Source organism: Lemur catta, chromosome 8 (assembly GCF_020740605.2).
Source record: "Lemur catta isolate mLemCat1 chromosome 8, mLemCat1.pri, whole genome shotgun sequence".
Lineage (NCBI taxonomy): Eukaryota > Metazoa > Chordata > Mammalia > Primates > Lemuridae > Lemur > Lemur catta.
This window is the reverse complement of record NC_059135.1, coordinates 23,831,458-23,846,633: the sequence shown is the minus strand read 5'-3', so window position 1 is coordinate 23,846,633 and position 15,176 is coordinate 23,831,458. Positions and strand designations below refer to the sequence as shown.

The window sequence follows — 15,176 nt, the reverse complement described above, 5'->3', positions numbered from 1 at the left end:
GTGTCTAACTTGGTTTTTTCATATTAGGAGATATTAGGATTAGGTAATATATGGGGAGAGAAATGGTAATCTAGATTCATACAATCTTTGAACTAAAAAGCTGGCCAAGAAGAGTGATTATTGTTTCTTAAAGGGAATGTAAGTCTCTCAGACAGAAACCAGGGATGTCAAATAAGCCACCAAGCTACACTTTTTGCTTGCTACTGACCTGAAGGAATTGACTCTGAAGAAACAGAGACCAAGGATTACTCGACATTCTAATCTTAAACCATCTAGATGGTTGCCTCCTTTTTATCTAATGTCTTACAACCTGAACTAAACTATACAAACATTGAGCCATTACATAGCTTCTGTTCTTAATGTAATTTTAATAAAATGTTTATTTCCCTCATTAAGGACTATAACCATATCAAATACTTTCAATTATGCCTGCCAAAATGATAAATTTGAAAGGCTGCTAGTTTGAATATGGGTTTGATAATGTTTCCCTTTAGATATTCTATATTAAAATAAAAATTAGAAAAAAGTTTTTAGAAGCCCATAACATCCTTATTTTCAGATTCAGAACTAAACTGGACTTTTCTATATAAATCAAAAATTTCCCTGGGAAAATTTTATATACTGAAAATATTGCTTATTAAATAAAAGGAAACTTATACTTTCTAGGGTAATAAGGAGAAATGCAATGGGGAGATTACTGAGGCAAAAGACTATGGGAAGAGGGAAAGAAGAAATATGGAAGAGGACACTATTTACAAATTGGCACTGAGTCAAACTGATAAGAGTATTTATATGTAATACAATAAAAAGAGGTGCAACATGACACACCCACAGCAAGTATGCTAAATGGGGAAAACTGAAAGCCTTTCCCCTAAGATCTGGAACAAGGCAAGGATGCCTGATTTCACCACTGTTATTCAACATAGCACTGGAAGTTCTAGCTAGAGCAATCAGACAAGAGAAAGAAATAAAGGGTATTCAAAGGAAAAAGTCAAATTGTCATTGTTTATAGACATATCATCTTACACTTAGAGAAACCTAAAGATTCCAGCAAAAAAATTATTAGAAATTCAGTATATTTGTAGGATACAAAATCAACATACAAAAATCAGTAACATTTCTATATGACAATAGCATACAATCTGAAAAAAAACCAAGAAAGTAATCCCATTTACAATGTCTACAAATAAAATAAAGTACTTAGGAATAAACTTAACCAAAGGAGTGAAAGATTTCTACAATGAAAACTACAAAACACTGATGAACAAAATTGAAGAGGACACAAAAAAATGGGAAGATATCCTATGCTCATGGATTGGAAGAATCTATATTGTTAAAATGTCCATACTACCCAGATCCTGTGAAGTCTGGATTTGGTGCAGGGGCTGCACTCAAGGATCTAGAAGGCCACATGTTCCCCACTCTTGCTGGGCAATAATTTCTTGAGTAATACCTCAAAAGCACAGGCAACCAGAGATGCACCAGGTAAAGCTTCTGCACAGCAAAGGAAATAATCAACAAAGTAAAGAGACAACCCACAGAATGGGAGAAAATATTTCAAACTACCTAATTTTTAAAATTTTTTGTTAAGACAAGATCTTGCTATGTTGCTCAGGCTGGTCTTGAACTTTTGGCCTCAAGTGATCCACCTTGGTCTCCCAAAATGCAAGGATTATAAGCATGAGCCACTGTGCCCAGCCTCTTTACTTTCTTTAAAAATGATAAAGTTCTAGTGATGAATCAATACAATAAAGATGCTTCCTTTTGTTTGAACACACTCTATCTGTAGTCAGTTGAAAACTGCAAAGATTTCACACCTTTCCCCCCCTATATTTGATGTATAAAGTAAAGAAATTTTCCTTTTTCTTCATATCATTAAGAAAAGTGTAACAGAATCACCATACTAACCTTGCAATTGGGTACTCCCACATATATCCCCAGCCTCCGTGGAGCTGCACACAGTCATAAGCTACGCTGTTTTGTAACTCAGATGCCCTAGATGATCAAAATAAAGAGCAGAAAAGGAACATTTAAAATGGATTTCCATGAGGTGTTTCACAATCAGGAAACTATAATATTTATGATTATTTAAATGTACACATTTAACAAGCAATTAAAATGGCATATTAGCCAACCAGACAAGATGAAAAAAATTACATATGAAATAAATTACAAGAGAATTTTTACATAAAGAATATCTTCTTTATCAATCATATTTCTGGCTAGGTTTCTGGTAAGGCTAGAAACAAAAGGCAGAAAACTCGGACTATTAGGTTTTGGCTATTTTAGGCTTGAAAAGGATATAGTAAAGACATGAATTTGGTCTTTATTTGGATTTTCTATATGAGCTAAATTACTCAGTCCTCCAGTTCCTTTTGCCTTTGTAACATGTCTTTTTTCTCCAATGATGTCACTTTCTACCTGAAGATCACAGTTCTGAAATTCAGCATAAAAAATTTATTTTAGGGTTCTGACTTTCCAGAAATAAATTGAAGGTGAAAGTGAAAACCTAAGAGGGTAGACTATTAAAGTACATGCCATCATATATAGGTAACTTATAACAAAAATATCTGGGGATAATTACTCCTGAAATGTGTGTGTGTGTGTGTGTGTGTGTGTGTGTGTGTGTGTGTGTGTATAAAAATGTGAAGTACTTGAGAAAATTATTTTCTGATTGTATTACATTTCTAACTGGTCTGGATTTTATTCATCTTAAAATAAAAATATAAGTTAGTTCAAAATTCTTTTTTACTTGTTTTTCAATAATAGAAAACATAAAGCAAAGGTAACATAGACACATTTTTCTATTTAAAATAATTTTTAACTCAAACCATAGGACAAGTGAGGATGTTTCTAAGAAATATATTAACAATATAATTATTAATATTACCAGACAAGACTCTGGGGACAATAATATTTGGAATTTGATGGGTTTTTTGTATTTGGCAAGTATTTAGTGAAATATTTACTGGGTTATACCTAGCTGCTTCCTCTGCTTCAATGAGACATACCAGTATGTCCACAAACCTCATGTTTTCAAAGAACAATGAGGTCAACAGCTATCCAAACTCCTCTTTTACTAAAAATATCTAAAATTTTTATACATTTTTCCACCATAGTCAAAAGAACTCGTAAATGTAAATATAAAAATTCTCCCCCAAAAGTGCAAGTTCTCAATAGTTCAACATTACTTTTCAACCTGTAAATTTTATTATTATGGAATCATTACATAAAGCACCAAATATTTCCCCTCTTCTTCTTATGACTGAACTGAACACAAGTTAATGAATAATGACAGGAATTTTTTCTAGGTTAGTTTTGGGCTAATGAGATGTGAGAATGTTTGTTTTTAAATAGAAGAAACCAAATCCACTTCCAGAATCTGATTTAAACTGTATGTTTTCAAGTCTCAAAATATACAAAAGCCTTATAGGGGTCTTTTTTCAATTAACTCATCTTTAACACCATTGCTAATCATCTTTAATTCAAATGAAAGTTTTTCTAAATGTAATAGAACACTTTTTCTACTTTCACTTAATAGAGCATGTGCAACTTTTGATGGGACAGTAAATTCTTCAAGAATTTTTTCTTAGATCTGGAAAACACCTTAAATAGAAAAATCCTGTCCAACCTAGTCATTTCACAGATAACAAAAAGTTTTCCCAGAGAGAATTAAGCTTAATTATAGTTATTTAATGAAAGAATTGGGACTCTATCCCAAGACTCCTAAGTTTTACTGTTTTCTTTCAACCTCATTATGCTAACACTCTTTAGATAATTTAAAATGAAATCATTACTTGTATAAACTAATCAGTCATCCTACTTAATTACTTTTAATTATCCTACTCTTAATATTTGATTTTCAATAGCAAGTTAAGAATTAAATACCAATTTGAATAATTTTTAGCACATTATAAATAAGCTTGATGGGACTTCTCAGCATTTTTTGAAAAGTTGGGCCTTACTTTTATTTTTCACTTACACAGCCTCTTCCTTTAAGACCCTCAAGGCTGAACGTAGAGTTGGCAGAATTTCATAACGGTTTGAGCAAACACCACATTTTAATTACTGTAGCACGCATACCAATATTTTGCCATGGAAGCAGTGGGAGAGTCCAGACGTTTTGTTGCATGCAGCTGGAGACAGCTGTCCACAAAAGCTCTGGTTACACATATGTGTGTTTTCAATTCCGCTAGTTTATGCTGTACCGTCTTGAGTTTAAAGGAAATAAAAGAAAAAAATGAGCATGGTAGAAGTACAAATTCTGACTCACCTAGCGTATCAAAAGTTATATAATAAAAGATCTTTAGAGCAAAACAAAAGTGAAATTACTGGGTTTTCCCTCCATAAAAAGAGCATATGTTACCAAATCAGCTTAAATTTACAACTCACTATATTTCAGTGTTAAGGAAAATTGTACTATAATAAAAGGTGCAAAAATAGATAGATACATAAATAATCTCTTTTTAGATTCTAAAATCTAGAGCATTAAGGGCAACTACTTGACAAACAGCATGATTTTAATATGTGAGCACCATCTGGTGGTACGGTTTTTTAGGTACAGCTGTTGAAAACACCTATTTTCCTCCAGAGACCAAATCCTGGAAGATTTATTCTCTATTAATGAAATTGAAATTACATACATTTCCCAATTCTGCTTCTAACAGCTGGAGGGACAAGAGGGTTCTATCTGTTCATAAACACATACATATTTATTAGACATTATTTTATATTGCAAAGTATTTAATCTAGATCTGTAGAATGCAATAGGAGAATAATGGAATCAGAGCACTCAAGAGATCAAAGTCTAGTACTCTGCAACATCTTCCACCCCTCCAATTGCTTGTCTGGCACAGACTCTAACTCGAACTGAATAGTCTGGAATTGTCAAGGTTAATATACCTACATACTTGCCTCCTTCTGCGGGGTATGGAAAACCAATAGTATTTTTGGAAATCATTCCATTTAGACCATCAATAGTTCCTGACTGCTCTCACTTCAGTCAAGTTTTATTTCATTCCTAACTAACACTGTGCTCTCACACCCTGAACTTTGAGTTTACATCTCTTCTCTTTGGCACTGACTCTTAAACCTCCTTCATGAAACTGGCGTGGGCTTGAAATACTGGCTTCCTGCTTTGGGTAGTCTCCAAAAGTACACCCCATTCTGGTAGATTGCTTAGGTCCAAGGCCTGGATATGGTCAACTGGCTCTATCTTCTTTGTGAAAATTCGTATGGAAACACAGTTTTGATCATACTACTGCAGAATTTATGAGTGAGACAGACCTTCACTGTGGCTAATAGAAGTCATAAATATGGACGTTAAAGACAAAGGTGGTGCGGTGAAACTCAAACTAGAAATTAAGTGCATCTCACCTATGCACTGGCAAGTCCAAAGCCACAATTGAGTTCTCAAAAGAGGATTGCAGGGCTAGAACCTCAGAGGATGCTGGGCCTGCTTTTACTGCTGGCTATAGCAATTCTCAAACCATAAAACTGAATCTTTCAGTGTCACTGGCAGTTGGGACAGTTTTCTTACTTAGCATTTCTGGAAAAGAATAGAATGGAGTGTAATAAGACCCAGGACCAGGCAAGACCAGGATGTGTTAGGTGGAGTAGGAGCTCTGAGGAGCAGATTTCTCACAGGATATCAATATAACTACTGTACTGACAAAAAACCCAACTAACTGTCTTTCCCTGTTCTAGAAACAGAGAATGTAACTAGCATCTAATTATACCCAAACCAAGCAGTAGGAAGGCTAGCATCAAACTCCTTCCATCTCTGTTTCCTGGCCTCTAATTCTGAACAAGCTGCGTTACATCAAAACTTTCTTCCTCTCTCATTCTTTCTTTTACTTTTCCTATCTCCATTTCTATTAATTATATATTTAATTAGGCCAAATTTCTACCCTTTAATCAGCACAAAGTTTCCCACTCCCACCCTACACATTCAAGTTCACAAGAAGTGAAAAAAGTAGGAAAATAATCTTTTATATATATTGAAAATAGATGAGTATATATTCCATGAAAATCCCTGAAGCTGAATTCTAAGCCTACTCCTGGCTTAGTTCGATGACACTATCATACTTCATCTGGAAAACAAGGGGGATCTAACAAGTCTCAAGATAATTTTGACCTGACATGATAATCACATCTGAGAATTTATGCACTATGTACAGTATGAGAGAATCAAGATCTCTAAGCCTGATTCTCTCACACAAGTGCTATTCTAGGTGAATGCTGGGAGCTTTTAGAAGGCGAAGTTAAATTTCAGACAAGGATAGAGTCATTTAGAATTCTTGCTTCAGTGCATTCAGTGAGGTCCAGAGGTCTGAAAGAAAATGTCTCCAAGAGTATATAATTTACTCTCTGGGGATAAAGAGATTAAATATTTACGTATTCTTGGTGTTGAGCTGGGTATTACTAAATAGATTTGGTCTTTGCTCTTCACCACAGACACTGCATCATGCTTTCTGAAATCACACCTTAATGAATGGCAGCTAATAATTGTACCACATATTTTGTGAGTGATCAACATGTTCATAGCAGTATTTTTAAGTCATTAATATTCACTAATAGATATTCCTGCAGATAGCATCTTAAAAAAATTCTTCTGAAGTTACTAAGTGGACTGGATAGAGTCTCTTTCAGACTTCTGAATGACAAAATTCTTAGAACTCCAGAATTATGGAATTGGAAGACACTTTGGAGAGGTTATCTAGCCCAGTATTCATTTAAACAACACCATTAGCTATGTTACCATATATTATTATTTAAATATAAAATAAAACAAATTAGGTTTGCTACCTAATTTTATAGCTAATTAACTCCATGCTCAAGGTCTTAAGAACTGGATATTCCTGTTTTGGAGGCATGGAAGGAAGAAGTGCTACTTTTTTTCCTCTCCTATTCCTGTCCCTAATACTTTGTGCCCTTAGAGTCAAGAACACATACCACATAGGAAATGACTAACCAAGAGCTCTCATTAGAAAAGAACATTCCATTTTCACTTCATTGCCCACTAGGTGAAGGAAATAAGAAAAGGAAAAATGCCCATCTACTTTAAACTTCTGGGCAGTAAAAATAGTGTATGGGTTAGGAGTGTATGAAGTTAGGATTCTGTGTAACTTGGGACACGTTACTTAACCTCTCTATGCCTTAACTTTCTTACCTGTAAAATGAGGATAATTAAAATACTTACATAGGGTTGTGGAGAAAAAAATGAAATAATTCATTTAGCATAGTGTCTGGCACATAGGGAGTAGTCAAAAAATGACAGCCATTATTATTTACCATCTGAATTTTATGTTTTTATCTATTCTATGGAAAATCATGAGACTTGATATCAACTTTGGAAACTATAGATTTTTTAAAAAATCCCATAACTATTGCTACATCAGTATGGTAGGTCTCTATTCTAAAAAGGAAAATAAATTTTGTGACATGCATCTAAATGGTCAGAAAGGCCCAAAATGTTCAAAATTCAAGGATAACAAAGAACAAGGAAGATGAATGGTTATATGGTCATAAAATGACATTTGGCTAAGTATAATGTAACATTTAAAGATCTTCTATTTCAACTGAATAGGTAGGACTGTAGTATACCCAGCTATAGAATAGGTGTTGGTATGAATAGTCATTCATCTTCTCTGAATATATTCCTAGCTTGAAATATGAAAATATTATTCAAAGATATTTATTTAGATAAAACAGGAAGATTAAAAGAAATCTCAGAAATCCTAGAACATATACATATATTTGGAAAACACTACTAGCTAGCATAGATGTACCTGTGGAAGCAGAATGCTACTGCCACCTACTGAAATTTCAGTGAACTACTATTGAAAGGAGGCAACAATAAAATGACACTTGTGTTGAAAAGGAAGGATTAAAACTATTTCTTTTGGGAAAACAGTATAGACCAATTTCCTACTTCCTTCATGGTTAAATGTATAATCACATGCTTTCTGTGTCATTCAGGCAATCTGAGTAGTAGTATATTTATCTTTCTTATAATCTAATAAGAAGTCCATAAACACAGGAAATGTAGATTTCCAAACGGATAGAAAATATCTCTGTTTGGTTCAATTGTTATAGTATCCAGAATAAGAATAAAGGCATGAGTGTTCTAATAAACATTTTTGATGTGAAAGTGGTAGTGGTTGGATTTCAGAAGCAAATGCTACTGATTCCACTTTGGCCACAGTTGAGAAAGTTGTATCACTTCCTTCATATTGTCAGGAGCCTACAGTGTATATTTCCAGAGTCATACTTATCAAATTACATTTGAGTACATAACCTTTTTTTTTTTTTTTTTTGACAGAGTCTCACTCTGTTGCCCGGGCTAGAGTGCCATGGTGTCAGCCTACCTCACAACAACCTCAAACTCCTGGGCTCAAGCAATCCTACTGCCTCAGCCTCCTGAGTAGCTGTGACTACAGGCATGCGCCACCATGCCCAGCTAATTTTTTATATATATTTTTAGTTGTCCACCTAATTTCTTTCTATTTTTTTTAGTAGAGACGGGGTCTCGCTTTTGCTCAGGCTTGGCTCGAACTCCTGAGCTCAAACGATCCGCCCACCTCGGCCTCCCAGAGTGCTAGGATTATAGGCATGAGCCACCACGCCTGGCCAGTACATAACCTTTACAAGGCAATCAGTATGTACTTACTCAGTGAAACAAAAAGGAATACATAATGTACATCAGTATTTCTCGATGGGAGGTTATTGGTATTTTGAGTGAGACAATTAGTTGCAGTAAAAAGCTATTTCAGAATTATGGGACATTTAACAACACTGTCCTCCAAGGCACTATACAAGTAACACCACCAATCACTGTGCACCCCCTTATCCCCAACATTTCTAAATGTTTGAGGGAAAGGTCAGTCATAAAGGACCACTGATATGTGTAAATCAGTGATCCATAAATGAAAAGGAATATAAAGTATAACATCCTTCCTCTTAAGGAAATCACATTAAGCAAGTCAAATCACACTGTTTTTTAAAACGTTTTTTTGATTGTGTGCTTAATTTATAGAAATTCAGAACAACTGTTTTAGGTCTGTTATGTCAATAAGTTAGGCTGTAAAGACTTTTTTTCAGGATGGAGAAAAGTCAGTTTGATGATCATATATTTCGCAAATAGTTCCCAAAATGACATAGAGATGGTCCAGATCAGGAGCAAGAGGAAAAAGTTGATTAAAGGTTCCCTTATATTGGAAGAAAATAAAACAAGACATTACATAAGGGAAAGATAATAATAAAGCTAAATTTAATGAGGTCTTACTTTGCTAGGCAATATTCCAAGCACTTTTTGTACATTATCCCATCTAATCACTGCAGCAACCCTATGGGGTAGCCGCTGATAGTATTCACAAATAGGAAAATATTTCTATTTGTGAATAAATTTTACAAATCTTAAGATTCACAATAGTAAGATTTTATAATTTTACAAATCAAATATATTTCATACCTTTACAAACAGAAGAACATTTCTGAGAGAGAACACAACTTGCCTAGACTACAGAGATTCAAGTAGCTGTACTCGGACTTAAGCCACACTTAAACAGAATTTCTATAATGCTGGTCCTGAAAAGCTTCCAAGGTGTTTCATTTCTACCTTTCCCTTCACAAAGCCTTTCAGCCAAAGTCATTCTACTTAAAACTTTTTAAGTAGTATTCCAACTCCAGGGTATTTTCCTGGTGAGATATTTCACCAATTTGATGAATGCATTGCTTATAAACCCTTCATTTAAGAAGAAACTAGACGGTCTAAAATCTATTAACAATTGACATGTTGGGTGATTGTGGACACCATACACTGGGTTCTTTTGCAAATACTTTAAACTTCCTGGCAAAACCCAACCTTACATAAACATAATTATCTACCTTCTCTGTGTTTATACCCGGGCAGCTAAACCCTTATAGGAAAGCTGATATGCAAAATAACAGAAGGTACCACTATACATTCATGATCACTAACCTCATCTGGGTCCTCGACACTGCCAGCAGGCTGACTGTGTTTCTTCAGTTAGTTCATTCTCACTCTGAAGAGGGTATTTCAAACCTTCCTTGCTCTCCTTAGACACCTCCATGCCCCCTTCACTCACTTTTCTTTCAAGAACTAATTTTCTCTATTGTTCTTTAAGGAAATAGAAGTCTTCTGAAAAGAACTTTTGTAGTTTTCTACCAACAACGCTATGCATTTAACTGAACCCCCACACCTTTCCTTTCCTCTTTTCTTCCTGATACAATGGAGGAACACCTCTCCTACGGAGATGGGAAAGTCTATCTTTTCACATGTGTCAATACCCACAACCTTACCCTTTCTCAAAGACCCTGTTCATTTGATTATCCCATCCACATCTACAATCTTTCCCTCTTTACAAAATCCTTTCTCTGAGTATTAAAATATTCTCTTGTATTCCCATCCTAACAATAATAACAAAAAATTAGTAACCCCCAAGTATCTCCCTTGACTCCCAAATCCTTCCCCACCCTCTCCCCTCTTCTATTACCATCCTTCCTCTCAACTACCATTGACAGCCAAACTCAGCAAAGAGTTGCCTGCCATCAGTATCTTTACTTCCTTCTATTCCTCTACTCTGGCCTGTCACCCCCCAATTCTGCCACCATTAATGGCTCCTGCTAAATAATCTCCACATTACTATATCCAAACAGTACTCTTCATCCTATTTTTCCTTGAAGCAGCATTTGGCCCCACTCCCGCCTACATGAAACCCCTTTTCCTCCTTGGCTTCTGTGACAACACTCTCCTGATTTGCTTTCTCCTTTCTAACTATTCATTCCCACTCTTCTTTGTAGTCTGCCTTTTCCATTCCACCTTTAAATCTTGTAGTTTTTTTCATGGACTCTGTCCTAGGACCTCTTCTTGTCTTACTCTCTACTCTTTCTCCTTTAGTGATTTTCACCTTATATGAAAATTACCCCAAATTTGTTTACACTAGACCCACTTCAGATGAGTAAACTGATATCATCTAATATTAAACCATATGACAAGCTTACCTGTATGTGGGCAACTGTTTTCCCAAAAGCTTTTCTTTGTTTAACATAGTTCCTGGTTTCTTCAAACATGAATTCAGAGGCTGAAATTCCCAACTCAGCAATTAACAACCTTTCCTACAATATAAAAATTGGGTCTTAAACATTATTCTAATTATACAAGTGATTTTCACTCAATTTCATTTATGAAAAATCCTATAAATAATCTTTATAATAAACTCCTAATGATTAATTTATTAATTCTTTATAAGAAAAGGCTCCCACAGGTGTTTATGAGATTCTTTTGACATATCTGTAAGGATAACTCTATAAAGTAAATCCTTTATTTTTATGAATGCTTTATTATATGTATGTAATTTATTTAATCCCCTCTTCTCTTTATTCATATATGAGCAAAGAAATTCCACAGTTTTTTTTTAATTAGAAAAAATCTGATATTTATTAACATAGAAATTTTCTTTCATGCAATCAGATTCTATTAAAGGCAAGAAATTATTCATTTTTAGGGAAAGAAGGATATATTTAAAAGTACAGTTTGTCATAGGGCAATTGCATCTGCCTAAATTCATACGTGGTAAATTCCACAGTTTTTAAATTTATTTATCTCTGTGCACCAATGTAACTTAATGTATCTATGCAAATTAACATTTTTAAAATACACAGGTTAAATTCTATCTATTAGTGTAAAAGTAGCCTCAGTCAGTTTAATTCCATCATGCTGGTGATTTTCATATTCTATTTAAGTGCCAGTGTTCCTAGCCCTTGTTCCAATTCCATGTTTAGCCCATGGCAAGGCAGCCACCAAGCAGGTGTACCCACTTACATTGGCATCTGAGGCTCAGTGACGGCTTGGCAACCACATTCCAAAAAGTGCTTGGGGACTGACGCTATGTAGCTAAAACTTTTCAGTCTGAATTTAACACCTTTTCTTTTTGATTCACAGTTGGTATTTAAAAACTTTCAAATGTTTTGGTGAAATTTCCTTACAAAGAGCTAAAAGTTCTTGATTTGCAGTTAAGAAGCTAAAATCATTCCAAGAAAGAATCAAGGAACTGAAATACCTACTGTTCCTACTCACTTTATAAGCTTTGATTAGATATCTCTGAGTTCAGTTATTTACTTATCTAGCCTATAAAACTCACACTTTTACTACAATTTTAATACTCAAATGATTGGCTATTTCACAAATTTTGTGTGCATAGATTTATATAGTTCTATATTATTCTATTTCAGTTCATCATCTAATCAACAGATGGAATCTTTAAACACTTCTAACCTGTGGAAGCTCTTGCATGAGGTAATAGAAGCCTTTATTCTCTTCTCCAAGTAGGGCACTAGCTGGCAACCGTACATCTTCAAAGAATAGTTCTGCAGTATCCTAAGAGACCAATGAAACAGAGAATGATCTTAATTAAATCTCCCAATAACCCAAATGAAGGGTATCCAAATGGGGGTAGAAGAGGTCAAACTTTCACTCTTCACTGACGATATGATATTATATCTAGAAAACCCCAAGGATTCAACCAAGAGACTCCTAGAATTAATAAATGAGTTCAGCAAAGTCTCAGGATACAAAATCAATGCACACAAATCAGTAGGTTTCATATTTGCCAATAACAGTCAAGCTGAAAATCAAATCAAAGACACAACACCTTTCACAATAGCATCAAAGAAAATTAAATATTTAGGAATATATTTAGCTAAGGAGATGAGAGACCTATATAGGGAGAACTACAAAACACTGAGAAAAGAAATTGTAGAGGATATAAACAGATGGAAAACCCTACCTTGCTCATGGAACAGCAGAATCAATATTGTTAAAATGTCTATACTACCTAAAGCGATCTACAGAATCAATGCAATCCTATCAAAATACCAACATCATTTTTTACAGATCTAGAAAAAATAATTCTATGCTTCGCATGGAACCAGAGAACCAGAGAAGACCCAGTATACCCAAAGCAATCTTAAGCAAAAGGAACAAATTGGGAGGCATCAGTCTACCAGACTTCAAGCTATACTACTAGGCTATAGAAACCAAACAGCATGGTACTGACAAAAGAACAGAGATATAGACTTTTGTAACAGGACTAAGAACCCAGATCTAAAACCATCTTCATATTGTCATCTAATCTTTGACAATGCAGACACAAAAATACACTGGGGAAAAGAATCTCTATTCAATAAATGGTGCTGGAGGGGGGAGGAGATGGGTGTATACCTACATAATGAGTACAATGCGCACTCTCTGGGGAATGGACACGCTTGAAGCTCTGACTCGGGGCAAGGGTGGGGGGCAAGGGGAATATACATAACCTAAACTTTTGTACCCCCATAATATGCTGAAATAAAAAAAAATGGTGCTGGGAAAATTGTATAGCCACCTGCATAACACTGAAAATGGATCCGCACCTCTCACTTCTTACAAAAATCAACTCACTATGGATAACAGACTTAAAGCTAAGACATGAAACCATAAGAATTCTAGAAGAAAATGTTGGGAAAACTCTCATAGACATCAGCCTAGGCAAAGAATTTATGAAGAAGACCCCCAAAGCAATCACAGCAGCAATAAAAATAAATAAATGGGACCTGATCAAATTAAAAAGTTTCTGCACAGCCAAGGAAACAGTCATTAAAGCAAATAGACAACCTACAGAATGGGAGAAAATATTTGCATGCTACACATCCAGTAAAGGGCTGATAACTAGAATCTGTAAAGAACTCAGGAAAATCAGCAAGAAAAAAATCAAACAACCCTATCAAAAAGTGGGCAAAGGATATGAACAGAAACTTTTCAAAAGAAGATACACTAATGGCTAACAAAACATATGAAAAAATGCTCAACATCTCTGATCATCAGGGAAATGCAAATCAAAAGCACAATGAGATATCACTTATCTCCAGTGAGAATGGCCATTATCAAAAAGTCCCAAAACAATAAATGTTGGCATGGATGCAGAGAGACAGGAACACGCATACACTGCTGGTGGAACTGCAAACTAGTACAACCTCTGTGGAAAGCAATATAGGGATACCTCAAAGAGATATAGGTAGAACTACCATTTGATTCAGCAATCCCATTACTGGGCATCTATCCAAAAGAAAAAAAGTCATTTTGTAACAAAGACATCTGTACTTGAATGTTTTTGACAGCACAATTGCAAAGATGTGGAAACAACTGGAGTGCCCATTAATAAATGAGTGGATTAATAAAATGTGGTATATGTATACCACGGAGTTCTGCTCAGCCACAAAAAACAATGGTGATCTAGCATCTCTTGCATTATCCTGGATAGAGCTGGAGCCCATTCTACTAAATAAAGTATCACAAGATTGGAAAAACAAGCATCACATGTACTCACCATCAAGTTGGTATTAATTGATCAACATGTATGTGCACATATGGTACTAACATTCAGCAAGTGTTGGGCAGATGGGAGGGGAAGGAGGGGATGGGTAAATTCATAACTAATGGGTGCAGAGCGCACTATCTGGGGAATGGGCATGCTTGTAGCCCTGGCATGGGTGATGCAAAGGCAATATATTGTAACCAAAATGTTTGTACCCCCATAATATTCTGAAATTTAAAAAAGAAAATAAATAAATAAATAAATAAATAAAAATAATAAAAATCTCCCAGTAACCCAATGAGGTGGCTGTAATTTCCATTTAAGAAAAAAACCAAAAAACCAACAAATTGGAAGCCAAATTGGAGTGGTTAATTAGAAGCCTACTAGGTGGTAAACAAGAATTCAAATCCAGGTTCATCTGATTCTAAAACTTGTAGCTTTCCCACTGCAATACACAGTCATTCTGTCTGTAATATTGTCCAATTCTCTAGGTACTAGGTACTAAGGATTTCCAATACATATAAAGTAAAACCTGTGTTTTTGGTAATGTATAGAAAAACATTTTCTGTTCTTCACAATTTTCTTCAATAAAATTTTATAAATAGATGGCTTATTGCCATTAATTTTGCCATTTCTAAAGCAGATATTCAAAATACCCTGACTTATTTCCATTGCTGACCACCAGAGAAAAATACAGTGGCATAAATGGGAATAAATCTCCATTATGATTTCTGAAAAGCATATTTTAGGAACTCAGCATAGGAAGGTATAATTGCGCCACATGTAATACTCTACGTAAGT

At 34.9% G+C, this 15,176-nt stretch overlaps 1 protein-coding gene across 1 annotated transcript in view; it reads right to left on the bottom strand.

Annotated features, from left to right (window-relative positions):
* The window catches only part of ACADL (acyl-CoA dehydrogenase long chain), a 35,043-nt gene that overhangs the window by 2,114 nt on the left and 17,753 nt on the right, over nt 1-15,176 (bottom strand). The window contains exons 7-10 of the mRNA XM_045559519.1: nt 12,299-12,400; nt 11,026-11,139; nt 4,084-4,211; nt 1,909-1,995 (exon numbers count right to left, since the gene is read on the bottom strand). Coding sequence (XP_045415475.1) covers nt 1,909-1,995; nt 4,084-4,211; nt 11,026-11,139; nt 12,299-12,400 — 431 coding nt within the window. The remainder of the gene's footprint in view (nt 1-1,908; nt 1,996-4,083; nt 4,212-11,025; nt 11,140-12,298; nt 12,401-15,176) is intronic.